We start from the raw sequence: 25,437 nt of genomic DNA on the forward strand, positions 1-25,437 counted from the left end.
TACGCCACCCCGCAGGAACGGCAGCCTCATTGGCAATATAAGGGGGGAATTGAACGTAAGGATACGGATGTGTGAAGGCAGTCATGATGGCCATTTGTCCTTCCGCGATCCGCCCTCCTGACGTCTGTACCACGCGGGTCTGGGCCAAGCCCTTTCCATGTTCCGAGCAGCACGCCATGAATCCGGAAGCTGCTTTCACATGTACCTGCCTCGTTAAGTAACTGCCGTTCGATGTAAGTTAGTCGTTAATCTGCGCCCCAGTAAGCAGGATCGACTATCCGCGCTGACTCATCTGAGCAGTGGACCCTGGCGTCTTCTGGTAGCAAGTCAACAGTGTCTCGGGCAAAAGGAAACACTTTTGACTGAATGCCTTTCTCATTAATCTTCCTTCGCCCGAGATCTGGAGTGGAAACTGTACTGATATGGTTTTTGGAGCGCGTCGACGGCAGTGGGCCAATCGAGGGGAAGCTTCAGGACATGGTTTGAGAAAATCGGCTGGACCCGATACAGGTCTCGACTACCAGTAAGTGAGCCTAAAGTTTACCAGCGGCAATGAGTCAACAAGGCACTCCACATCATTCCGATCCGGCCACCGGTGGTAAGCAGCGGCAGCGTAGGTCGCTCTGGCCAGTTCCTGGGATCCACCTGGTCAGCAAGTTAGATAGCCATGTATTGTAGGTCACATCGTCGTTTTCAGCGATCTTGGCGGATGCCGACCACCGCCGCAGAGTCGGCATGACGGGTCCGTAGAAGTACGGTAGGGCCCTATGTCTAAGAAATAGAGAGAGTATTTGTTGAATATAGCAGTTTATTCGAATTCTATAACAGGGAATAAAAAAGAACGACAAGAGTAAGAATAAAGGAATATGAACACAATATACCAAACATCAGGCCACCAGGTGCTAGTTGGCACCAGAAGCCTTCCTGCCCTTAGGCACACGCGCAATCCAGTAGATAAAAACTGCACCGACAATATTGAAAGCGATATAGACCCACATCAGCCCGAAGTTTCGCCATGCGTCATCAAAGTCGCTTCCAACAGCCGCAAGAAATAAATCCGTTTTGCTCACTGTGCACAACATGCAATCAGATGTTGCCATCGGATTTTGTACATATCCTGACTGCACGCTGTCGATGTAAGGGTATAAATAGTCTCCACACGTCTGATTCTGGGGTGGGTTTAATATCAAATACTCGACATTTTCGCACCTTGCATCGGCGCCAGAAAGAGCGGTGGATAACATCGCTGACACGAGGTAGGTAAATGGGGAGACCCGATACATGAAAACCCAAAATTCAGGTAAGTCGTCTTTGGTCGCAAGAACGCCACAGAAAATAAGACATAGTGAGAACAGCAGCGATGCAACGTTGCCGCCAGTCTCAGCCAGCTCAATACCTGCAATGATCATATGGGCGAAGGTGGATGTAAAGAGCAGAAAGGTCCAAATCAGAAGGAACATGAGACCACCTCTTTCGGTCACTGCACTGTCCTGTTTGGCATTGTTGTAAAAGCCTATCGGGTAGTACCAGCAGAAGTAGATAAGGACCGCCATCAAGGTATTCCACGGTAGCTCGACGAGCACGTTGGCACACATAAAGGATTTCCAAGAATAGGATTTGGATGGCCGTTCACGGACCTCGTACAGCGACCGCTGCAGAACAAAATTGGGCATAATCTGTTGCACAAGGTTGCCGAAAATGGTCATCAACATAAAGATGCTGAACATCTGGTTTTGAAGCCCTTGGATGGAGTTGCTTGCCTGGAAGAACGAAAACCCGATATAGAGCGAAGTCAAGATACACAAAGCCGCCTTGGACCAGATATAACTCGGACTCCGGAAATACTGAGCAAAGACGCGCACGAGGCACTCGTAGAGTTGAATGCGGAATGGTGCTGCGAATTCCGTGTATGCGCTCAACTCAATGTCTTCCTGTGGTTTATCGGACAAGGTCTGCCTAAGCACTGCGAGATGCCCCTTGACCTCTGTGTGTTCAGGGCTTTCGCGCCAGACCTTGGCCCAGTCGATTTCGCTATGGGAGCCGGGTGCGGCGCCAATAACTTCCAACATCCACTCGGCTGGGTTCTCTCCTGGGGCCAGATGCGCTGCTCCATTGCGCTCGAAATAATCGGACAGAATCTTAGAATTCTCACCGATGTCACCGAAATAAATAGTCTTTCCACCAGCTGCCAAGAAAAGCAGTCGGTCAAAACGCTGGAATAACATAGCAGACGGTTGATGAATAGTACAAAGTATAGCCTGGCCGTGTCTTGTCAGAGTATTAATCAGATCCATGATCGACCATGATGTCTGGCTATCCAATCCACTTGTTGGTTCGTCAAGGAAGAGTAAAAGCTGAGGTTTAGCTACAAGCTCAACACCAATCGTCAAACGTTTGCGTTGTTCCACATTTAATCCCTCGCCTGGAACTCCAACAACAGCATCTGCGTAGGCCCCCATGCCTAAGAGCGTTATCACTTCTTCCACGTAAGCGACCTTCTCCTTGCGACTAACGGACGCAGGCTGTCGCAGAATGGCGCTGAATTCCAAGGCCTCTCTGACCGTCGACGTGGGCAGATGCAGGTCCTGTTGTTGTACATAGCCGGTTTTCCGCTGAAATGACTGATCGCGAGGCCGTCCGTCGATAAGCATTTCCCCTGTCACAACCCCCATTGTCACTCGGCTTGCAAGGACATCTAGCAAGGTTGTCTTTCCAGCGCCGGAGACGCCCATTAAAGCCGTACATGTTCCAGGTTTAACCCACCCATCGACATTGTCCAAGATTCGGCGCCGCTCCCCTTTGATTTTGATTTCGTAACAAACATCTTGCCAATGGAAAATAGCCGTCTGACGTTGGATTGTAGGGACCTGAGGTATCGAATTATCTGTCTTTTCGCCACCACTGAATGGAGCTCGTACAGTCTCAGTATCGGCCTCGATACCGGCCTGCTGGGGCTGATGGCGGCGGCGAAAAAGAAGAACCTCACCCTTCGACTTCTGCTCGGAGATGTATTCTGTCGCCACGAGATAGACAATACCAAAGAAAACCATGAAGCCGACCAGGATGCCCATGTTTCTCCACATATGCGATTTGGAGTAATTGAAGCTCAGTTCGAGGTAAAGCGACCCAGAGACCTGCTTTGACCCTGACTCAGAGCCAACGACAGAACAAATACGATGGTCCATTGCAATACTCTCGTACTCACCGCCGGAGGGTACGATAGATGCGCAGAGAAATGTTCGGTCGTGAAACTCGTTGACCATGAAGCTTTCGAAGGAATAGGCGATAGGGTTAATGTAGTTCATCCATCGCGACCAGCCCAGCATGTTGCGTGTGGGAATGGTAAAACCCGTGTATATTACCATGCCTAACATTAATATTGCTGCTGGGACGAGAGCCTGGGATAAAGATCGTGATGTGGCTGCAATACTCCTGAACACCATGGACATAGTGAAGGTGGTGACGACAGAGAAAATCCAGAAGGTAAAGAAAGCGCTCGCCTCCCGACGCAAACCTGCCATGAAGTATAGTGGTATGTTGAAAGTGATCGAGTTAATCAGCTTGTATGGTATATCGCATACCATCGATGCGACTGCCTCCGCAAAGGGATGATAAAATGCGAATCGGGCTTGCTTTTCAACGACCGGCCGCTGGCTATAAAGTGTGAGAATTTCCAGTCCACTAGAAAATGCATTCAAGAGCACAGCAAAAAAAAGAAGGGCGCTGCGCGCATAGAAACTCTCGGTCGTTTCCGGGAGATTGAAAAACACGGAGCCAATTATCAGTGCCATGATGAAGTTGCCAATAAGTGCTGTCGCAGTCAAGCTGAGATCGCCACGTAGGCGTTGAAAGCCGCGCATTACGCAGATTTTGATCTGGCTCCCCATGGAAATCGTATACGGTGATCCCGCTCGCTGATACTTGGCCTGCATGACTCGATGGGCCATGACAAACCTATCATGGGAGGACCCTCCGATGGGATGTTCACGCCCAAATTCCTCGATTCCTTCCAAGAGTTTAGCACGCTGGTCGCTCTTCTTCCATGCTGCTGCAAACTCATCCGGAGTGCGCGGTACACGGCCTTCAAACCCCGTACGCACTCGTCTCTCTGAAGGACTTGTGATTGACGTCAGAAAATCAGCGGTCGTTTGACGGTTGGGGCAATCAAAGCCCATGTCCACAAAGTACTGCTTTGCTTCAGCTGCTGGGCCAAAGTAGATCTGTCGCCCTTCATATAGCAGTGTTGCCTTGTCAAAAGTATCATATGCGCTCTGGGAAGCTTGATAAATCGCCACACAAGCTGCTGTGCCTGAGTATCTGGTCATAAGCGCCACGTTTCTGCAGAATTCAAGGGCGTTGGCACTATCGAGACCTCGAGTACTGTTGTCCCAACATTGCAATGGGCTTTGGCTTAAGGTGGCTTCAGCAATGCTAACACGTTTCCGCTCGCCACCACTGATCCCCCGGACGAAATCATTACCAACGCGGGTATCTATGGTATGAGAGAGACCAAGCATCGCCATCACCACATCTCTCATGTGCTCGGCATATTGCTCTGTGGTGACGTCCTCGAACCGGTTGCGAGGAGCTCGGGCAAGAGCAGCGAATTTCAAAGTATCACCGACGGAAAGCTGAGGGAAGTGGATATCTGTCTCTGCTGAATAGATTGCTTCACCTTTGAAATTTTTTCGCATCTCCTTTGACGAAATTCCTGGTCGACAAGTCAGGTTAATCGCTTGGTCAGAGATAGATATCCCCGGGGCTACAAAACATACCTTGATAATTCAACATCGAGTCCTCTGACATATCAATGCCACCCATCTCACCTGCGATGGTTTTAAGGAGAGTTGAACATCCAGATCCCGGTTTGCCCAACACAACAAGCATTTCTCCGCTCTTTATCAGGCCGTCAAAATCGCGAAGGATTTGGATCCTGGGCATCGCAATGCCTAGCGCTCGTCGAATCATCGTACCGACTTCGAGTAGGCAGTTGAAAACATCTTTCTGGTAATCAGTTGGAGATCCGAATCCGTGGACGCTGAGATTCTTGAACGATACGCCCGTAGTTAGATTCGGGTACCTATCAGGGTCTCGCGAACGAACGGCTAGGACCATCTTCATCCAGCTGCGGACATTGAAGTTGGAACTGTGGGGGTTAACCGGCGAGTTGAAACCCCTGCTAGTAAATGGGTATTCCCTCAGTGTGCTTTCGGCGGAATATCGAGTCGAGCGTCTGCTGAGCCGTCGCGCGAGGGCCGTAATCTGTTCTTCCATTTTTTGCTCTTCATCCTGGAGAGTATTTTGAGCTTCACTTCCCCCCCGACTGTCGCTCTCAATTTGTTTGACCACGGAATCCTCGTGAGTCTGTGATAGCTGCGGCATGTTATAGCTAACAACGGACTGGGACCGAGCTGGGCTGGGAGTAATGGTCCCCAGGAATGACATGTTGTATGATATAGCCCTCTTCAGATCACCGAGTTAAGTGTTCCACACATCGAACATTCAGAAGGTCAATGGAACCGGCAGCTATTTATAATTTGAACAACCAGCCACCTTATCCACGGGGATCCAGTTAAAACATACGTGCTGCCTTGTGCAAGCGAAGTACAATGTAAATCTGATTACCACATCCGAGTAGCACCGGACCACTACGATCCCAATAACGTGCCGCATTGGAGGACAGATGTGCGTCTGCCATATCCATAGTTCTGTTGATACAGATTTGAAGACGCATATCATGATTTCCTGATGCCTTTTTTCGCTCCTCGTTAATATCTGTTATGAAGAAACTTCTAAAATATTTTGTTTCAAATGACCATACCCGTGCAGTATCCGACGATCCGGACCGGGGGACGGATGCAGGTTGAAATTATTTTCCATAATAAGCTAGACAAATTATATATCTTTCTCGTAATATTCCTATGTCCATAGCCGCGCCCGGAGCGGATGCTTGCTAGTTGTCTTGGGCACCGGGGAGCTCACACTCGATTAGCTGAAATGAGCAGAATGGCTGACCTATCAGGGCAAGGTTGATTTAACTTTACTCGGTAATCCACTACCGAGTCTACGAAATTCATATGCAGGAACGTCTGTACACCACACCATACTAACTTTCTGTTGTGCACACTCCCGGATTAGGGTTTGCCGAGGCCTCGTGTGGGGAGACCCACAACGTTAACTGACTCATTGCCGTAGCTAGTCTGTGCGGGCGTCCAAGTATCCGAGACCCCGGTATAGAGTGAATTCGTGATTCCGGGTGCTGTCTCTTCTCAATGGAATCCCGGGATATAGGTAGGTACGGAAAGCGGAACTTGTAAGTCCCGAGTTGGACTATGCTGTGGAATGGTTCGCGCCAGCGGTAGATATCAAGCTTCGCCCTTCATCACTGTTCTCGGTCCAAGCCATAAATTTCGCCCTGCTCCATTGGGACTTGAAGTGTTTCTTTCTAACAACAATTTCTCCCAATACTATTGACAATTCAGCCCAGGTATCTATAACTCGTGACAATGTCTGGTTTATTACCTCAACAAACCCCCCATGCGGCTCCTCCAAGTGTCACTCGTCCCCCCTTTGATTCAGCATTTAAGAATGCAGGGGGGTTGGCACATTTCACCGACGAGCTAAAGCTTGACGCTGTGCGGGAATATGCGTCGAAAGACAGCATTGATGCCATTCTGGATAAATTTCCCCATCTTGCTCACGCTGAGTATAGCGTACCAGCTGTTATGGGCTTTGATGATCATTCGACCGTCCTTTCTACTTTCCAATCAAAATCGTCAACAAACACCAAAAAATCAGTCTTGTATTACATCCATGGCGGAGGTCAGGTCAGCGGAAATCGGTTCAGTGGCCTCGATGCAGTCATCAGTCTCCTTCCCAACAACGACGATATTGTGTTCGCTTCTATCGAATATCGGTTGGCGCCCGAACATCGTGCTCCAGCGGGAGCTGAGGATTGTTATGCTGGGCTCGTCTATCTTGCGGACAAATCCGTGGAACTCGGCATCGATCCTTCAAAGTTTGTCGTGTTCGGCATTTCTGGCGGCGGACCACTTGCGGCAGCTTCATGTATGCTGTCCCGAAACCGCAGATATCCCCAGATTCGGGCCCAGATGCTTTCTGTCCCTATGCTCGATGATCGGGATGATATCGGTGTATCATGGAAACAGTTTGAGACCGGCACCCTGTGGCCAGGCAAATCAAATCGCATGGCTTGGGATATGGTTCTTGGGCCGGAAAGAGGAGGCCCTCATGTCGATGAGATACAGTGTGCAGCCAGGGCAACTGACCTATCAAAGTTGCCTCCCGCCTTTATTGATGTAGGCGAATGTGAAGTTTTCCGCGATGGAGCAGTGGCATATGCTTCGCGCCTGTGGGAATCTGGTGGCACGGCTGAGCTACACGTCTGGCCAGGTGTGTACCACGGGGCACATTTGTTAGAGGATACTCCCGTAACGCGAGCAATGCTGGCTGCGGAAAAGGATTACATCGTTCGAGCGCTTGGCATTCGCGAAGGTTAGCTGGCCATTACGCTAGAAGTGATCAGATATTCAAATTATATTAAATGCTGTTGCTGCGATAATCTACAGTGAGCTTTGTAGGTGTGAGAGTATGGAGCAAGTTTGGTACTTAACCTGATGGAGCTGTTGGGAGTGGCCATCAGGGATTTACCACTGCATTGGAGCCCAGCGGCAGCATGTAACACGCTTTAGGAAAGCAACATTGTGAAGTAAATTTTCTGCCTGTCCTCCCCGTTGCATGTAGATGTTTCGATTCGACTGAGCTGATGTTGAGGGCTGCCCCGGTACTCGGGGTTCCCTGGCTCCAGGCAACCCCGGGGGTTGACGGACAAATGTTATATTATGGGTAGCCTAGTTCGCCTACAATCCGGCTCCGCGCACATCTACACGCTTTGCAGCCCTCGCTTTACCAATTCACCGCGGGGCCGGGGTCCGGGGGGGGTCAGCCTGAGGGGCCCGTAAATATATATATTCACACTGACCTTACACCCACCACCATGTAGACCACCTGCCCATCTTCCGTCTCAGGATGACAGTCCCTTCTAAACTATAATGCGTCGTTTATATACTCTCGCACGAGTGAGAGAAGCAAGGCAGATTATGCCTTGAGTCAAAATCGGGGTAAGTACTTTAAAATTCCCATCAAGCCAAGGCTTGGCTGAACGACAATGAGACAGCAAAGTAAGTCATGGTTAACTACCTAGTTAACAAAAGGTTCACGTAAATTCCGAGCCAAACCGTCCAAAGTTGAGCGATCCGTTGCGAAATTACGTTACGTTGCCCCAGGATTCCTCAAACGGCAATGAGTCAACACTTAAACACTACAGGGATGCATTGTTTTCTTGGACTCCTTTCTTATGCGTTACTCTCTCGAGTGAATGGAGTGCGCCGCAATATTGGTGGACCTAATTTGAGCGGGGGAGGCGAGAGCATAGCTGGTGTCCGACAGAGGATGGATTTCCGAGCCGCCCCTACAGGGTACAAGGCACGATTTCGGCTCTCCTACTACTTTACATGCTTAATATATCTCGCATCATATTGTATCTCATTGGGCAGCTTAAGATGTGCCCACCGGGCTAGATCAAGAGTCTGGGGATGAAGGCGGGATTGCATATTTTGGGCCTTCGGATATCTCTCAATGATTCTGGTGAGAGAAGGCACATATCCGGGCAAATGGAACCCTCGAATTTGCCATCTGGCCGACTCGCACTTGTTGCACTCAACGCCACTTTCTCAAGCGCATGTCCTGTTAATATCCGTCCGAGAAAAGCTCTCGGGAGCTCACCTCCAACTCTTCTAGCCATAGGGCCCTATCAAGGCTAATGATGGGATATAAAATGCGAGAACACAACCTCCCTTACTCCATTTGAATTCCATTAACCAAGCATCTGATACTTTCTTTTCATCATGATTTCTGAACTCGTTTTCGTTCTTGTTACATTTCCTTTTTGGGTCCCGATCCCATTGGCCGCGTCTCAATATACGAGCCCAACCTTTGCCAACCTCTCAGGTCCTAGTGGCCCAATTGTTGACCTTGGATATATCAAGGCACAGGGAACTACTGTCACATCATTACCGCACAAATATAATGCGTGGCTCGGGATTAGATATGCAGACAGTCCAATCGGGCAACAGCGCTTTGCAGCTGCAAGGCCGGTCGAGTCTACAGTACCACCAAACGTTACCTTCGACGCCACTAGTTACGGTCCTATATGTTATCAAGGATATCCTCAAATTGCACCGCAATCCGTCACCGAGCCTTTATTGCAGTTTGGGAACCGCCAGCCCAGCGAAGATTGTCTTCTATTGGACATCTATGCTCCCGCAAAGCCAGTTTCTCAAAAGCTACTTCCAGTTCTGCTTTACATACACGGAGGGGGATATGACGTGGGGTCGTCCACGTCATCCACCATGAGTAGCATCTTCCAGCTTGCTTACGGTGCTCCTGGTCACTTCCTTGTTGTGAATATTCAGTATCGCTTAGCTGGATTTGGTTTCCTGGGTGGAGACGAGGTTACCACGTTTGGGCAACCAAATGCAGGACTAGCAGACCAGCGCTTAGCTATGGAATGGGTTCAGCGCCATATATCATCCTTCGGTGGGGACCCATCGAAGGTTACTATTCAAGGCCCGTCCGCTGGTGGTGGCAGTGTTGCTTACCAGTATATCTGGAAAGGAGGCGAGGTCAACCCCCCTTTCAGGGCAGGTATCTCGGACGCCACGTGGTGGCAAACGCTCCAAAATCAGACTCAGCTTGGACAGCAATATCAAGCAGTTCTGAGAGCGGCCAACTGCTCCGATATCAAATGCTTGCGAGGCTTGCCTGCCGAGCGCTACTATGACGCCCAGCAGGCCGTCCTAAATGATGCTTGGAGATACCCTTATGGCATATTCTATTTCGGTCCCTATGTCGATGGCTACTATATCCGGAATCTGCCGAGTTTAGAATTACAAGCCGGTCATTTCTCAAAACTACCTCTTATTATAGACCACGACACAAATGAAGGACTTTCTTTCACACCACAAACAATCGATACACATGAAGAATTTGAAAGGAGAGTAGCAACTGTGTTCCCAGCTGCGGGCGATAACTTTCTGAACCGTGTTTACACACTTTATCCAGCTTCGACAACAGGGCTTTATGGCTATAATACGAGTGTGGGACAACAACTACGATCAGACTACTTCTTTGGAGATACCATGATTGCCTGTCCTACCTACTATATTGCCAGCTCCCTCAGCGATGCAGGTGTGCCGGTTTACAAGTATGTATATGGGCTGCCAACATTCACCACGGCCGGCCATGGCAAATTTTTAGATCTTTTTGTCCCCACACCGGACAATGATACCTCGCCTTCAGCAATTCTGGGAAGACAGTTTCTGAAATATTATATTCCCAACTTCATCATGATGTCTAATCCAAATGACAACTCGTGGTTGGATGACGACTCTAGCAACAATACCACTCTTAGCAATGTGGCTCAGTGGCCCGCTTATGGCGCGCAGAGCCGGATTCTTTTCGTTAACTCAACAACCACCCCTGTTCTTATTACTTCTGATTTGGATGCCAGGGGACAATGTGACTTCTTTTGGTCACGTTCTGTCTAACAGCAGGTCTAGGGGAAGACTACAGTTTCTATGCCAAATAGCCCATCCTGTCCAGCCAATCATGAAGTTTTCAACATTTCTTCCAGCCCCCTAGACGCATCTAGTGGTTTCTGTTCGACAGGACGGAAAATAAGTAAAAAGACTGCGATAAAAGAGAAAAACAAGGATTAGAATTGCTGTTACTGTATACTACTTTACAAGCCAAACAGGCCTCAATAAACATCAGCTAATATACAACCCACATTGGCCCAACACCAAGTAATTACGCTTCCAGATTGCTTTCGCTAAAAGCATAATGTTTAGGTGTTGATTTTAGACGCAGAATTAACCTCAAAGTAGCGTCTACAAAACCATTACTAGATTATTTTAATACACTATTTTATTGCCCATGCCATGGCGGGGAAAAGGCCTTCTCAAGAGCTTCCTTCTCCGACGAGATCAGCTATTTGCTATGCGTAGAGAGTTTCCTATATCCTTTCGCGCGAGCGGGAGAAACAAGCTGGACCACCACATCTTCCTTTGGTCAGCATCGAAAATCTTTAGCGTTCTCATCAATCCGAGATTCCGCAGAACGGCAATGAGTCAGTGAAGAAAATATTAATGGCCAGTTAACGAAATTTACCTTGCCCCATAATCAGTCAAACGGCAATGAGTCAATTCTCCAAAATACAGGCACACGCAGCATTCTTGTCGAGAACGAATGAAGTCTTGGGGAGCTGAAAGAATATCTTTGCATACCGTAGGTAGGGGATCAGCACCTTCAATTCTATTTGTTCAGCAGTCTTTAGTCACCTACTCTAAGTTCAGTACTGGTATGACAACTGGAGGGCCCCGCCGAGTGGAAAACCGGACTTAATACATCGTGATCCAGCGCCTCGCTCAAGATATCAGTGGTTGCTTCAGTAGTACGGTGGGCTCGGGTCATCAAAGCTCTCCCGACACTTCCCTCTTAATTTCGTTTTAGAATAAACAGTGGAACCTCCGAGCAAGGTCGACTTCGAAGACCACCGGTGGTGGGCCTGTCTGTCTAACCCCCTTTTTACTCCTCCGCAATCCCCACCTTGTCATTCGACTTGAAGAACCTGGAGACGCGGCGGAATGTGGGAATCTGTCATTTGGTGTGTGTTCTGGGCTGGGCCTCCTCGCGTTCGTTTACTCACCCTGGATTGTCGCCCGTTTTGCTGTACCTTTTACCGTTGGTGCCCGCTGCGAGAAAATCACTTGCTCCCTTCCTTTCGGCAGAGTGTGTCTTACTTGAGGATATAAGGTCGCCATGTTTGGCTCCGACACGGCATCCCTCCTGTTGAAGCATCTCAACATAAACCTTGTTGTTGGGAAACATGCGCACTACTACTCTCTTCTCACTGCTCTCAGCAGCCGCAGCAGTATATGAACCAAACTATACAGCAGGAAAAATCTATCAACTTAACAATGGAACATGGATTGAAAATCTCACACAGCGTACCAATCTTTCCTGTTTCACACGCCTGACAAGATACGACAGCCCTGAAGTGCAAGAAGTTAATCTATTGCATCCGCACTCTGGTCCTCGCACTATCTATACTTTTGCCAATGCAACAAGCGCCACGGGTATTACAGAGCTTTCCACGGAGCGGTATGCAGTCCTCACACTGAACCACGCAGTCAATACAACAACTGTCTCGATCTGGACACTTCAAACAAATGCCTTATTACCAATTGCTACCAAGGTCGCTGATAGTATTGTCGACTCTGAGCTTTTAAATGGGCTTGCAGCAGTCTCACCTCATATTGTCCTTGCCACGAATTCGTTTGTTGGTGGGATTGTCAGGATAAACCTCCAAAATGGTATTGCTGATGAAATCTCTGCGGGAGACTCTTTTCCAGCTGGTGTCAATGGTCTCAAGTACCAAGAGCCATACCTATACTACACAAACATGTTCGAGGGAGTCTTCGGTCGCATCGCTGTTGATCCATCTACTGGTGCTCCCGCAGGAGAAGCGGAAGTGATTGCAAGTGGTGATATTTTGGTTGGAGCAGATGACTTTGCTCTTGCATACTGGACCAACGCCGCATTTGTGGCGAACTACGAGAAAAACACTGTTGTCCGTATTAATATTGACGAGAAAACTGCCGAGGTTGTTGTCAAAGAAATCCCTGCGCCAACACCAGCAACATTTGGTGCTTCTGGTGGGTTGTTTTTTGCGACGAGTGGAACTGGGTCGGATGGCGGGGCAAGCTTGTGGCGTATTATGGTGCCTGAGGAACCTCCATTTGATTTATAGCCTGCCTCGCAGCTGTTTAAGGTGTATATAGTTACCGCAAGGTGAGGGTATGACTTAGTATCCGTTAGGTTCCAGGCCGTGGATTTCCTACATCGGGACTAGCACCGTTATCAAGACGTGGTCTCGACAAGCTTTGTTGACTCATTGCCGACCCTTCAATTCCCCTAATTAGGTACATTAATCATCTGATAGACTTTGTAAGTGGGTCTGTTGACGCATTGCCATTTAGACCTACCTTCAGTCATGATGATGATCTTATTGACGATGCGATGATTGTGATAGGTGATCTGACTTGGCTGTTGTTGACGTTGACGATCTTGAGACAAGCTCGAATCTACGAAATTTTTTTTTCATCACAGGATGAGACCAGACGGGATGATCGTTCTAATCGGATATATTCTTGCTACTACGGTATCCAGTTTCCAGTACGTAGATACCGAAGAGTCCCATTAAGGAGTGGAGAATGTGAACGAAATAAAATGAAAAGCCCACCACATCTTACAACGGTCGTCGTTTCTCATCACTCATCAAACGGCCATTATACAGTCATGTAACAAACGCACCAACGTAGAAAAAATTGCACGTAATGAAATACATGCGCCGGACACGCAGCGATCAACAAGATCAGCTGGATGTTCCCAATATCGACGCGCTTAGCGGTGGCGGTGTCGCCGCTCAACAGGGGCCGCAACCTGGCGAGTGAGGAAGGGTTTCGTGGTCTGCAGGAACATGGAGAGGCCGGTCGCGACAACTGCGAACGGAATCAGCGAGTACCAGACAAATTTGAAGCCATGGGCGTAGGCGTGGGCCCGGGCCTCCTGGGCCGCCGCGAGGACATCCTCAGTCACACCGGGAATGTGCGACAGGGCGTCCTGGTTTCCGCCCAGCAGGGCCTGAAGGGACTCGGGGATGGCGCTGACGGGTAGACCAGCCTCTGCCACAGCCTTGCCAACGTCCTCGGGTAGGAAATGCTTGAGCTTGGCGGCGAAGATCTGGCTGAAAATGACGGTTCCAATACTGCCGCCGAGGGCACGGCAGGAGGCCGTCACACTGACGCCCGAGGCGATGAGATGATTCGGGGTGCAGATGCTGACCACGACGGTCAACAGGGCGTTCTGGATGCCGACGGCCGCTCCGAGCATGGCCGTGGGGAAGAACCAGGCGGCGAAGTTGATACCCTTGTGCATGACCAGCATGATGCAATTTCCGACGAGGAGCACCACGAACGACACCACGACGCACCACTTGGCCTCCTTCATAATGCCCAGCACGATGGCGGCGATCACCCCGCCACCAATGGTCATGGCGTTGAAGGGGATATTGTACACGCCAGTCATGATCGCGTCCCTGGTGAAGAGGTTGATAATCTCCTGGGGCAGGAAGGCTTGACCTCCAAACAGCACAATACCATCAACAAAGTTGAGCGCCAGACAGATGGGGTAGTTGACATTTCCGAAGAGACTGTGGGCCACAATCCCATTCTTGGTCCCCAGCCATTCCCAGAAGCCAAAGGAGATAATCAGGACGCCTCCGACAGCCATGCAGGCCAGGACGCGACCGGAAATCCAGGGTGTAGGGTTGTCTCCCGACTCCAGGCCGACAAGGAACAGGGTCAGGCCTGCGGTCACCAGGAATACTCCAGTCCAGTCAATGCGGAACAGGCGTGTCATGAAGGACAGATTGTCGGGGTTTGGACGCTTGGCCGGGTGGTAGCAAAAGAGGATTATCACGAAGCTGAGGAAGGCCAGACCGACCTCAAGATAAAACGCCACCCTCCACCCATCGCCTTGGCCGCCGACATTGTGCTTGATGAACACACCGGCAACTATTGGGGCGATGATATATCCTACTCCGGACACGAGCCCGCTGGCAGCCAGAATAGGGCCACGCTGATCCTTGGGGACGATCTCGGCAGACATCGGAATGGCCAGGAACCCGCAGGTCAAGCCAACACCATTGAGTGACTGCCCGGCGATGACCATGCCCATGCTGCTGGCACGACTAGCAATTAGGGAGCCGGCAAAGATCATGGCCATACCAAACAAGAGGGGCCACTTGCGGCCAAAGTGGTCGGATAGATCACCCAGGAAGGCTTGGATGACACAGTTGGCGATGGTGACGGAGGACGCTATCCAGATGGAAATTCCTGCATCCTCTGGGAAGGAGGTGGTGATGAAGCCGATAATACCGCTTCCCACGACGAGGGTCCAGATGGAAGTGAAAAGAGCAGCCCAGCAGGCAATTAGGTTGAACCAGATGTCAATATCCCAATCAAAGGGGGACTCCTGGTCGTCGGTGGTGTTAACCGGGCTCTCGTCGTCCACGGCAACGTGATTCTTGCCTTCGTCGGCCATTGTGTGGGGCTTTGCCAAAGAATGTATGGTTTGAAAGGAAGTCAAAGTTCATGGCTTTTATTTGCTTGCCCAGCTAAACAAGTGCAAAAATGTATATCTAGTTCAGCGACACATCAGGGCATCTACGCTTCAGCGGACAACGCGCTACCGCGAGATACCCCAGATCAAAGGCTCTCAAGGGATTGTGGGGGGAGATCATTGAGCCCGTTTGCTGCTACTCATTCCCGGGTTGGCCTCCACTCGCCCGGGGCCAGGATTTGGGATATTGGCATTGGCTACCAGAGAGCACTGAGTCAACACTTGCATCGGGGAAAGGGAGGGATTATATTCTGAAAAACTCACCAAAATCAGACTCACGAGACGACAGGGTAAGGAAGGCGTGACTCACAATTCCACTCTCCCTCTCCCTTCCATGATTACTCCCGCGTTCCCTACGTGCGTATAGCTCGATGGTCATACATCTACGTCTAGTAATGCATGTCACACTATCATCTCCGCCTCCACAGTACCATGGCCTAACTTTATGTTTTCTGGATTCCATCCACTACATCGAGCACAATGGATATAAACCGTAGTACAGTTGAGGGGGTTGACCATATATTCGACCGTCTAAGGAGATAACAATCGGACTTCTCTAACTCCACACAACTCCCCATGAACAATATATCAAACCCCATCATAGTCGCTTGTTGTGCCACCACAGGATCCACAAATATGACAATATGGCGGAATATGACCACCGCAGAACAACGCAAGTCATTAAAAAGGTCATCGAGGAGGTGTGGGCCTTTGCCACGATGCCTGTCAACTTAAGCTGGGCCTGGGAATCTGGAAGGTCCACGCTCCGGAGGCGAGGACGACCCGGAGCCCTTAACACGCACGACGCTCCCCGGCGAGCATTTCCCCGAGTACATGCGTATTCCCGGCCGGTTCGACCTTGTGGGGTGACTGGGTCGTTCACATTCAGGAGAGGTCCTATGAGTGGGGTTTCAAGTCGGTGCATTGGCATGACCCTGCCGGGCCCACCGACATCGACGTCGTGTACACCCTAAAGATCGACGAGACACTACACGCCGGTCACGCCACCGCATCAACACCCTTTCGGCCGGGCGAATCCAACCGCATCAACTTCCTCGCCGCCAACGGCAACGTGGAGAAGAATCTGGCCGTGTGCCTCCCCATAACCCGGTCCATCCTGGCTGGTTGGCAACTCCTCCCGTTGATGATTAGGATACGGCTCAATGTCATTTAACGGCAGGCACTATTGGTTTCATATTCATAGCCTATAGTCATCGTTGAAAGAACCCACTATATTTAACTTTCTTCTATCCAGGGGTAACTAGCGCATTGAGAACACTCCAGAGCTAGAATCCTTTCTGATAATGGTGCCCCACATCTTCTCGGATGGGAGAACTAGCTAGCCCTCTAGGGTTTTACGTCCATCCGAGTTATCAATAGGTATTTGGCATCTGTTACCATAGTCTCCTCATGGATAGGAAAACATCCGTCATCCGAAGTACGAGGATATCCGGGATCCGAGCTTCTGCACTTTTCTCACGTATGGTGGCTTCCACTAAAGACTCCGTTGAAGGGACTGAAATGATATAAAATCGGTGCTTCCCTTACCTATTTTACTGGAGCAGACTTTTCTTTTATTAAAGATTCCTAAACCATTTCCATTCTGACACAATTTACTGTACCAACCAAGACCATGACTTCTCTTGCAGGCAAAGTCATCGCACTTACAGGGTGTGGCTCCGGCATCGGCCTAGCCGCTGCCAAACATCTTGCTGCACGTGGCGCATTCCTCTCTATCTCTGACATCCGAGAGGGACCTCTTGTAGAGGCAGCTGAAGCAATTCGGAAAATTGGTTCGGAGCCAATGGCGACAGTACTTGACATTGCTGAAGAAAGCCAAGTCAACTTGTGGATCCAAGAAACGGTGAAGAAATTTGGCAGATTGGATGGGGCTGCGAATATCGCTGCCATTCATCAAACCTTTACACTGGTCAAAGACATTCCTACTGAGGACTGGAATGAGGTCATTCGCGTCAATCTTACTGGGACCATGAACCTCCTGCGGGCCCAGCTCCAAGTCATGAAATCGGGATCGTCTATTGTCAACTTTTCAAGTGTTGGTGGTACTCGTGGCGTGCCAAATTCTGGCTCTTACTGTGCTAGCAAGTGGGGGGTTATAGGGCTGTCCAAATCAGCAGCGATTGAGGCCGGCCGCGATGGCGTTCGCGTCAATGTCGTATTACCGTTAGCCTTTCCCTCCATCTCTGTCATATTGGTTAACATTACTGACTAATTGTACAGTGGGTTAATTGATACGCCACAGCTAGCAAGCGTAAGCAACGACGAGTTGGCCAAGGCTGATATCAGTCCCGACAAAATGGTTCCCCTTGGGCGAGTAGGGAAACCAGAGGAAGTGGCTTCACTCATTAGCTTTTTGCTGAGTGACGATTCATCGTATGTGACAGGTAGCACTTATAACATTGACGGAGGGTTCTAGGGATAGTGCTGTTTTTGATGTCTCCTCAATCCTATCATCGAATCGGTTACTCGCTTCTTTTTTAGGGCCTGGCAGAGTAATATTTGGAGCAAATTCAAAATTTCATCTTATACTAAGGGTTTTATGCTTTAAACCAGCATAGTATTTTGCCGCGGGTTAGGCTCCCCACAAGTTTCTAATATCTTTATATCGTGTGGATATCGATAATCTTATCTAATTCTCTCGTCCCAAGTGATAACTCACGGTGGCATGACAAAAGTGTGTGCATTCCCCCTCCCACAACGGAAACGTAGCCAAGTTTCAGGACTATCTTTGAGGAATAAGTGGATCCCCGATGAAAATGAAGCGTGGAAGGGTTTTAGTTAAACCCACCCATGTGCTTGAGTGGATTTTGGCAAGGTCTATAGTTCACGCCAGCTCTAAAGAGAGACTGCGCGACCTGTGTTCACAAATCAACAGGAAAAGCAGAGACTAATCCCTAATCAGGACTAACATAGTAGTTATAACTCAACATTCACAAAGCTGACTCATTGCCGCTCAGGGTGAAAGCCACATTCAGCTGATGCCAATATACCAAGCAGAATTTTGGCAGGCCAAGCAAGGCAAGGAATATATACTCCATATTATTCAATACTCCGGGTATTCGTCTGGGGAAGCTCTTGATTCCTCAAGGCAAGCAGTCTAGAGCGTCATTAAACTAACATATCCAACATTATTTCTGATTCTCTACTACCAAGCTTCTTGTGTTCTGCAATCCTCGCCTGGGGTTCAATTAACATTCTGTATTTCCCTGGTGCATTGCATCCTTCGTTGCCTACGGATCAGTACCATCCACTTCCCAGTCACTCAGTCCCTTTGCACCTTTCTTCTATATTAAGCTTCCCAGGTCTTAACAGAATCGCTCGAATCATCAAAGTCCCACCTTCTAGGTTGTGCAGGCCAGCTATATCACATGGCAACCAAGTCTCGAATGTATCCCTCGCAGATTGAAAGTGTCGGCTGTAGCCTACGAAGTGGTATGGCTCAGGCCTGTGACCGATGCCGAAGCAAAAAGATTCGCTGCGATCGTGCTCTCCCTTACTGTGCCCAATGCGCTGCTGTCGGCTTCGAGTGCAAGACTAGTGACAAACTCAGCCGGCGAGCCTTTCCTCGAGGCTATACAAAGTCGCTGGAGGAGCATGTCAAGTGCCTTGCGGCTGAAGTCAAAGAACTCAGGAGTTTGTTGCACAGAAAGGATGAAAGGTTTGTCCCCCCCCCCCCAGGTGCATTATTTTCCTCATTACCTCTCTCAGCTGCTGAACGTAACAGGCCATGCTCTAGTATGGCTTCAATCTATATCCCACAGCTACGAGCATTCAGTGATACAATGAGGGCGGAAAGCTTTGGAATTTCGAGCTCTCGTAGCTTTGCTGGTATGGTTTACCCACCACACCTTGGAAGCTGAATGAGTACCAGCATTTCATCCAGAGACTTTCAAAATCAGGCTTGTCGACCAGAAACAGGTATCATTAGCGATTTCGATCGAAGAGCTGACAGCAAGTCCGCCTTCCCTCGCTCATTCTGGTACCCACGCAGGCCCACAAACGACCCCTCGCCTTGTCACTGATCAGCTTCTCACTGTTTTCTTCCAACAATGGGCTCCTCTCTATCCAGTTGTGAATCGACTCGCTATCCTCAGGATATATGAAAAGTATTTGTCGAATCCAGGGTCCTTTCGTGAGAATATGATCGAGCTCGCACAATTATATCTAGTATTTTCCATTGCCGCGCTTCCAGTTACCGTAGGATTACATTAGTTTCTAAACTCATGTGTTAAGCGGGACACTAACTTCCTGAATAGTCTCGAAGCTCTCGCGACCCTGTTTTGTTTGAAGGAATCTGGTTACCTATCCTCCAATCACTTTCAGGTAATATTTCTATCTTAACTTTACAGTGCTACGTGCTCGCCCAAGTGTATTGTATGACTAAGGGGGACTATTCGACTCTCCTACACTATCGATTACTTGCTGTTGGTCTCTGTCACCAGCTGAACCTCCATGAAAGTCAGAAAGGCTTCGAATCAAATCCTCTTCTGGCAGAAACAAGAAAAAAAGGTGTTTTGGTGCCAGTACGTTTTAGATAGGTGCGAGTCCTCATAAACCCTAACAACGTCGTACCTGACCTGAATGAGGTTCTGTGCTGTCTTGACAAACGTTCCTGTTTTGCTCCATGAGAAGGACATTCGCACTGAGTATCCTAAAGATATTGATGAGCAGAACGTTACCGAGACTGGGTTTCTACCGACTTTACCGGGTGAATCGACGAGAATCTCCAGTGCTCTCGCATTGTTTGCCGCATCCAGGATTCTCAACTGCGTTCTAGACGACATCTATCCTTTCAAAGGAGGGTACAGCATCCAATTGGCAAAAGTCTGCACCATTGGAGAGAGCTTGGATAAATGGGTTAAAAACTTGCCTGCCAATCTTTGCGTGGTGTTCTCTGAGGGGAAGCCAACCAATACCACTACGTGTAACTGGTCCCCCGCTCTGGTAAGTCTGCAGGTTTCCAGCCACAAGAGACCTCTGCTGATTGTAGGTTTTGCAGTCCATTGTATATTACTTTATTCGTTCCCTCATCTATCGGCCTGTCCTGTGTTTTGGGGATTTGAAGACCTTATACTTGCCGTCTATCTCCGCCATTGCAGATTCCAGCAAATGTATCGTTCAGGCAATACAACTCGTCGACGATGGGGATCTTTGTCTTCCGGTTGCGATTAACCGAAGAGAACTTATATCATCAAGCGGGTTTGGTCTACTCTGGCTGGATATTGGACTGAGACCTCTCAGCAATCGTGTGCCGGTAAATCAAATTCAGGAGCTACTTTTCATGATCGTCAAACTCCTAAAGACAGAATCGCCTGGAGCTGCTGCGGAATTCAATGCGATGGTCACTTACTTGGCTCCGCTGGGCTATCAGAAGCACATAACAACTACAGGGCCTTGTGAAGGGAGCCCACCTGTGCAGAAGTTAGTGAGATCTCCAACGAAGGAGTCCGAAATGTGGGAAGCGTGTCCGATGAGACATTCGAGTCTGAGCCAGCTACACGAGCAGAACGTGTTATCCTCGTGCAGTAACTCCATACCCAACAACTACGTCAGTTTCACCAAACCTCAAGCACGGCTTCGAAATTGGGAGGGCCTACCCGCTGATGATACTGAACGTCAGTACACCGCAGACCGCAACAAACAATATTCGTTTATGCAATTTAGACGTGAGTCGCTGCCTACCCTTGTGGCCACTAGTACGCCTGCTAGGGAATCGTTGTTTTCAGCGTGGGAATCCGTTATCAGTGACCTGGACCAAGCATGTCCAAATATTTTCACGGGCATCTGTGGTGGCAAGGAATTCATTGAAAACTATGGGCCGTCTGCCTACGCCACTCCAGAAATCATGCAGAAAGAGGCTCACATAGCGACGCGTACCACTGAAGTCCTGCAGAATATGCCATGTGAAGATTAATCTGCTACTAACAGTAGTAACTTTGCATTGCACATGGCGGAACTGGCTGCACGAAGTGCTCTAACCGAGGCACCAATCTCGCTGGAAAACACCTTCGCACAATCCTTGTGAAAATGGTGTTGACCTTTGCTGATATCGCAAAAGAGACTCTGTGGAGGTGAAATGGGCTTGGATGATCCATCCTGGCCTGTTAGTCTTAGTAAAATCTTGATTCAATTGCGAGGGATCGGGGCCTGGGAAAATATATACCTGTAATATCCTGATAGGACCGAGTTATATATCGCAGTGTATACCAAGAACAGGATAATTGTGGATCCAGGCCGTCCTAGCAAAGCGGCCGCATCCTCTTTCAGAATCCACCAATGCATACCAGAAAATTTCGATACACTGGGAATATTCGTCCTGGACTTCATGGCTTTGCTGCAGCAGGACAAGCACTGTGATGTCCAAACCAGAGCCAATCGACGACCGGTATCTGACTGCAAACAATCCCGCTTGCGAACAGCCCCTTGGTATCCATTCGCATGTTTCATGGTTTGTGGAAACACTGAAGCTACATGATATCCTTCGCGATATTCTGTTCACATCTTACGATAATGCGGAGACAATAGGCGCTGAAAGAGCTGGATACGAGAGATCCAGACATGGCCCAGATGTCCAAGGTATAATCGAAATCGACGCTGACTTACAAAATTTCAAGAATTGTCTCCAAGCGTTCTGAACTGGGACCTGCAAACCGCGACTCAGAACTTTCTGAGAGAAAGGCTCCTACTCAAAGCAAGGTTTGTATTACTCCGTACTTGTTACTTGGCCTGCTGACCATATATATGACTCCAGATATTCCTACTTGAAGATTTTGCTTTATCGCCCCGTCCTCTCTCACATGCTCCGCAAACAAACTTCTGCAGGCAACGATGCGGGAATCCATGCAAAATACAGCCTGGATTGCTCGGTTTACTGTACCCTCGCAGCTGTAGACCTCGTTTGCTTGGTGCACCAGACTTGCAACACAAACCTGGCCAGTGTGTGGCCCTATAACTTGTTCTGTACGTTAGAATACCTCCCCTCAGTCATAGACGGGCTTTAACCGTGATATTCACTCGCAGATACGTTTACCGCCGGATCGATCATCTTTCTAGCCGAGCTCTCCCAGCCCATTGCAAATGCTGTGACCAAACAAACGTTGGATGATGCTTGGCAAAAGTGCTATGATTGTTTCGATCATCTCAAACTTTATAATACTGCAGCTGAGCAACGTGCCCAAAGCCTTTTGACTATCAGGTCAAAATGTCTCAACATGACATCCGGTAAGAACTCCCTAGCTTCAAACCCAGGAAAGTGTTGATATCTGGCGGATAGAGAGCATTAGTGAGCCACCAAACGTCGCTGAGGGCGAACCAAGTCAGCCCCAGTGCGACGTAGACGGCCAGCCCGCGGTTACTGAAATCGGGACTGGGATGCCATTCTCGGAGGAGCTTTTCGGGTACCTTAGATTTGACGATGACACATTCCTAGATCCATACTGGTTTGATATGCAATTCTAAATTTGCTATAGAATAAGAGGTCAAAAGGTAATGGTCACACAGCCCGGCATTATGCAAAGATTGCGGTCTCAAACAGCAGATCCTGTAAATCCGGCGAAGAAGTCCTTAACACTGTCAGCATCCTCCAAACTTGTGGCATAACAAAGAATACCGTCTGGTCGGAGAACTACTAGGGCAGCTTTGGCCGTAGGGATAGTATACCAAACTCGGAGACATTGAAGTCCTGCAGCGAGCACCTTGCTCGTTGGATACCCATGGTGCTCAGTACCTGGGGTGCAAGCCAGAGACGGTAACCATTCGCAAAGGACATCGAAAAGATGGTGGGCACGCAGCATTTGTTGCGGATACCATTCTTGATAGGGATGTCAAGATTCCTCAGCGTGATAGCGCGGTGCTACGCGCAGATATCTTCCGTCCAAAAGACGCCCCTGGGAAGCTCCCTGTGCTCATGGCGTGGAGTCCCTATGGGAAAACTGGACAAGGCCTGACTATTGTTCCCTTCAACTTTGTGACAAGCTGGTCAAATAATCGTTGCCTGGACTAATGATGGAATAGGGTTCTTAACCCTACACTTGGTCCCTGGTCGTGTTGGCGTCCCGCAAAGCAGATTATCTGGATATGAGAGCTTTGAGGCACCGGATCCAGCCGAATGGACGGCCAGAGGGTATGCCGTCGCTAATGTAGACATACGAGGATTTTTTGACTCGACCGGTGACATCAGGTACGTTCTAAAAACAAGGCGAAGGAAAAGAAGTTTGACATCTGGCCATGCTTCGTAAGATGCAACGGCATCATTTGAACCATATCTGATGACATCTGTCACACAGGTGGTTTGGGACCAGTGATGGGAAGGATGGGTATGATGCTGTGGAGTATATTGCTGAGTTGGCCTGGTGCTCAGGGAAAGTCGCCCTCGTGGGCAATTCATGGCTAGCAGCGACTCAAGTGGTTTATCGCAGCGGAGCGACCACCACACCTGGCCTGCATCACGCCTTTGGAAGGCTTCTGCGATTTCTATCGGGAAACCCTTTGTCGAGGTGGCGTGCCTTATACACCCTTTTTGGGGCTTTTTGGGAAGTCATGCTCTGTAAGAAGGAAAAACCATTCTGACCCCTATATTTACTAGTAGAATAAGAGTGAACCCTTGATGGCATTCGGCCAATAGGCAGAAACCGGAAAGAAGACGTGATGGGAATGCTTGATCGCTATCCGTTGATGAACGAGTACTGGGAGGACAAGAGAGCACAGATCGAGAAGATTGAAGTCCCCGCATACGTGTTGTCTAGCTACTCAAGTGGACTACACACGATTGGCTCTTTCCGCGGGTTTGAAGAGATACCTCATCAGCATAAATGGTAAGGCACAAATTGCTGAATCGTTCTGGTCCTTCACCTAGGGGTGATGCTAAACAAGAATTCCTATCAGGTTGCGAGTGCACCCAACGTTCGAGTGGCATGACCTGTACAAATCGGAAGTAAATGATGAACTACAGCAATTTTTTGACCGATACACAAAGGGATATCAGAACTGCTGGGAGCAAACGCCGCGGGTCAGGGTTTCCACGCTGGCTTTCAATAAGGCTGATTCTTCGTATACCGGTGCTGCCAATCACTTCTCTCTAACCCTGTCTAGGAGCCAGAATCATATCATGAATTCAGTGACTGGCCAATACCTGGGACACGCTCTGAGATACTTTTATCTCTCCGGCGACAGGAGCCTCAATGAGCGCCCGTCTTCTGACGAAATGACTTTTTCTTATCAATCCGACTCTCTCGCAATGCAAGCGGACGCAGATGGGGAGGGGCTTCGCTTTGAATATACTTTTAAACAACGAAGTTACCTAATTGGCTATTCCAAGGCAATTCTGTATATGTCTTGCCTGGAACACCATGATATGGATGTCTTTGTTCAGCTCCGCAAACTGGACTCAAAAGGAAAGATGTTGCAGAATACAAACATCCCCTTGACAGACATTTCATTGAAACTATCCGAAGCAAAAATTGTTAACTGCGTGAAATACCTCGGACCAACAGGCATTCTTCGTGCCAGTCACCACAGTCTAGACACGCAGCTGTCAAAACCACACTAGCCAATTCACACGGCATGATCAGGCGAAGCCCATTGTTCCGGGCGAAATTGTCAGGTTGGAAATTGGTCTCTGGCCGACCGGAATTGTATTTGAGGCTGGTGAAAGATTGGTTCTGAAGATTGCCGGACATCATATGTGCCTAGCCGAATTTGCTCCTTGCCGGGGGGGGGGGGGNTTTCAAGACCGGAAATAAGGGTCGCCACAATGTCTACATTGGTCCGGATTGCCAAAGCCGGATCACGGTCCCTATTATTCACTTGTAGCTTGCTAGGAGGAAATAATATTAACATTGTTATATACTATGAATGCTTGCTAGAGGCGCCCACCTCATACTGGGAACAAACAGGTCCGTCTGCAGAGGCATAATAAGGACGATAAAGATTTATCTACACAATGGCATATGACTCATAATACATCAGGGTGCATATCCTCTCTGTTGGTGCCTAGGCAAGAAATCCCTGGCCGAATACGTATTGGAGCGAAGGCCTATTTTTATATTCTGGATGCTGACCACAGCAGCACCATCAGGGCCGGCAGTCCGTCGG

General features: G+C 49.1%; 9 protein-coding genes across 9 annotated transcripts; 7 read left to right on the top strand and 2 right to left on the bottom strand.

Annotated features, from left to right (window-relative positions):
- Positions 1 to 833: 833 nt before the first annotated feature.
- Positions 834 to 5,445, bottom strand: ASPVEDRAFT_178581 (uncharacterized protein; the record flags this gene model as incomplete). The annotated part of the gene is made up of 2 exons (XM_040808818.1): positions 834 to 4,711; positions 4,776 to 5,445. 2 exons carry the CDS (start codon positions 5,443 to 5,445, stop codon positions 903 to 905), a joined length of 4,479 nt encoding a protein of 1,492 aa, XP_040673507.1. The 3' UTR covers positions 834 to 902.
- Positions 5,446 to 6,506: 1,061 nt separating this feature from the next.
- Positions 6,507 to 7,520, top strand: ASPVEDRAFT_33940 (alpha/beta hydrolase; the record flags this gene model as incomplete). The annotated part of the gene is made up of 1 exon (XM_040810803.1): positions 6,507 to 7,520. The coding sequence occupies one exon, from the start codon at positions 6,507 to 6,509 to the stop codon at positions 7,518 to 7,520; it is 1,014 nt and encodes a 337-aa protein (XP_040673508.1).
- A 1,407-nt stretch (positions 7,521 to 8,927) lies between these two features.
- Positions 8,928 to 10,628, top strand: ASPVEDRAFT_88987 (uncharacterized protein; the record flags this gene model as incomplete). The annotated part of the gene is made up of 1 exon (XM_040818471.1): positions 8,928 to 10,628. One exon carries the CDS (start codon positions 8,928 to 8,930, stop codon positions 10,626 to 10,628), a length of 1,701 nt encoding a protein of 566 aa, XP_040673509.1.
- Positions 10,629 to 11,968: 1,340 nt separating this feature from the next.
- ASPVEDRAFT_877871 (uncharacterized protein) lies at positions 11,969 to 12,904 on the top strand (the record flags this gene model as incomplete). The annotated part of the gene is made up of 1 exon (XM_040818161.1): positions 11,969 to 12,904. The coding sequence occupies one exon, from the start codon at positions 11,969 to 11,971 to the stop codon at positions 12,890 to 12,892; it is 924 nt and encodes a 307-aa protein (XP_040673510.1). The 3' UTR covers positions 12,893 to 12,904.
- Positions 12,905 to 13,267: 363 nt separating this feature from the next.
- On the bottom strand, positions 13,268 to 15,246 carry ASPVEDRAFT_155531 (uncharacterized protein; the record flags this gene model as incomplete). Its single annotated transcript, XM_040808466.1, has 1 exon — positions 13,268 to 15,246. One exon carries the CDS (start codon positions 15,244 to 15,246, stop codon positions 13,546 to 13,548), a length of 1,701 nt encoding a protein of 566 aa, XP_040673511.1. The 3' UTR covers positions 13,268 to 13,545.
- Positions 15,247 to 15,968: 722 nt separating this feature from the next.
- ASPVEDRAFT_88990 (uncharacterized protein) lies at positions 15,969 to 16,498 on the top strand (the record flags this gene model as incomplete). The annotated part of the gene is made up of 2 exons (XM_040818472.1): positions 15,969 to 16,154; positions 16,214 to 16,498. The coding sequence occupies 2 exons, from the start codon at positions 15,969 to 15,971 to the stop codon at positions 16,496 to 16,498; spliced, it is 471 nt and encodes a 156-aa protein (XP_040673512.1).
- Positions 16,488 to 17,761, top strand: ASPVEDRAFT_57028 (SDR family NAD(P)-dependent oxidoreductase; the record flags this gene model as incomplete). The annotated part of the gene is made up of 3 exons (XM_040815285.1): positions 16,488 to 16,500; positions 16,974 to 17,508; positions 17,566 to 17,761. 3 exons carry the CDS (start codon positions 16,488 to 16,490, stop codon positions 17,759 to 17,761), a joined length of 744 nt encoding a protein of 247 aa, XP_040673513.1.
- A 952-nt stretch (positions 17,762 to 18,713) lies between these two features.
- Positions 18,714 to 21,330, top strand: ASPVEDRAFT_877887 (uncharacterized protein; the record flags this gene model as incomplete). Its single annotated transcript, XM_040818162.1, has 7 exons — positions 18,714 to 19,003; positions 19,082 to 19,173; positions 19,229 to 19,542; positions 19,602 to 19,854; positions 19,880 to 19,883; positions 19,932 to 20,289; positions 20,345 to 21,330. 7 exons carry the CDS (start codon positions 18,714 to 18,716, stop codon positions 21,257 to 21,259), a joined length of 2,226 nt encoding a protein of 741 aa, XP_040673514.1. The 3' UTR covers positions 21,260 to 21,330.
- Positions 21,331 to 22,556: 1,226 nt separating this feature from the next.
- ASPVEDRAFT_57030 (uncharacterized protein) lies at positions 22,557 to 25,085 on the top strand (the record flags this gene model as incomplete). The annotated part of the gene is given in 9 exon segments (XM_040815286.1): positions 22,557 to 22,566; positions 23,025 to 23,285; positions 23,359 to 23,524; positions 23,631 to 23,748; positions 23,768 to 23,890; position 23,939; positions 23,969 to 24,158; positions 24,229 to 24,805; positions 24,915 to 25,085. The coding sequence occupies 9 exon segments, from the start codon at positions 22,557 to 22,559 to the stop codon at positions 25,083 to 25,085; spliced, it is 1,617 nt and encodes a 538-aa protein (XP_040673515.1).
- Positions 25,086 to 25,437: the final 352 nt, after the last annotated feature.

This window comes from Aspergillus versicolor (genome assembly GCF_001890125.1).
Source record: "Aspergillus versicolor CBS 583.65 unplaced genomic scaffold ASPVEscaffold_14, whole genome shotgun sequence".
Classification (NCBI taxonomy): Eukaryota; Fungi; Ascomycota; class Eurotiomycetes; order Eurotiales; family Aspergillaceae; genus Aspergillus; species Aspergillus versicolor.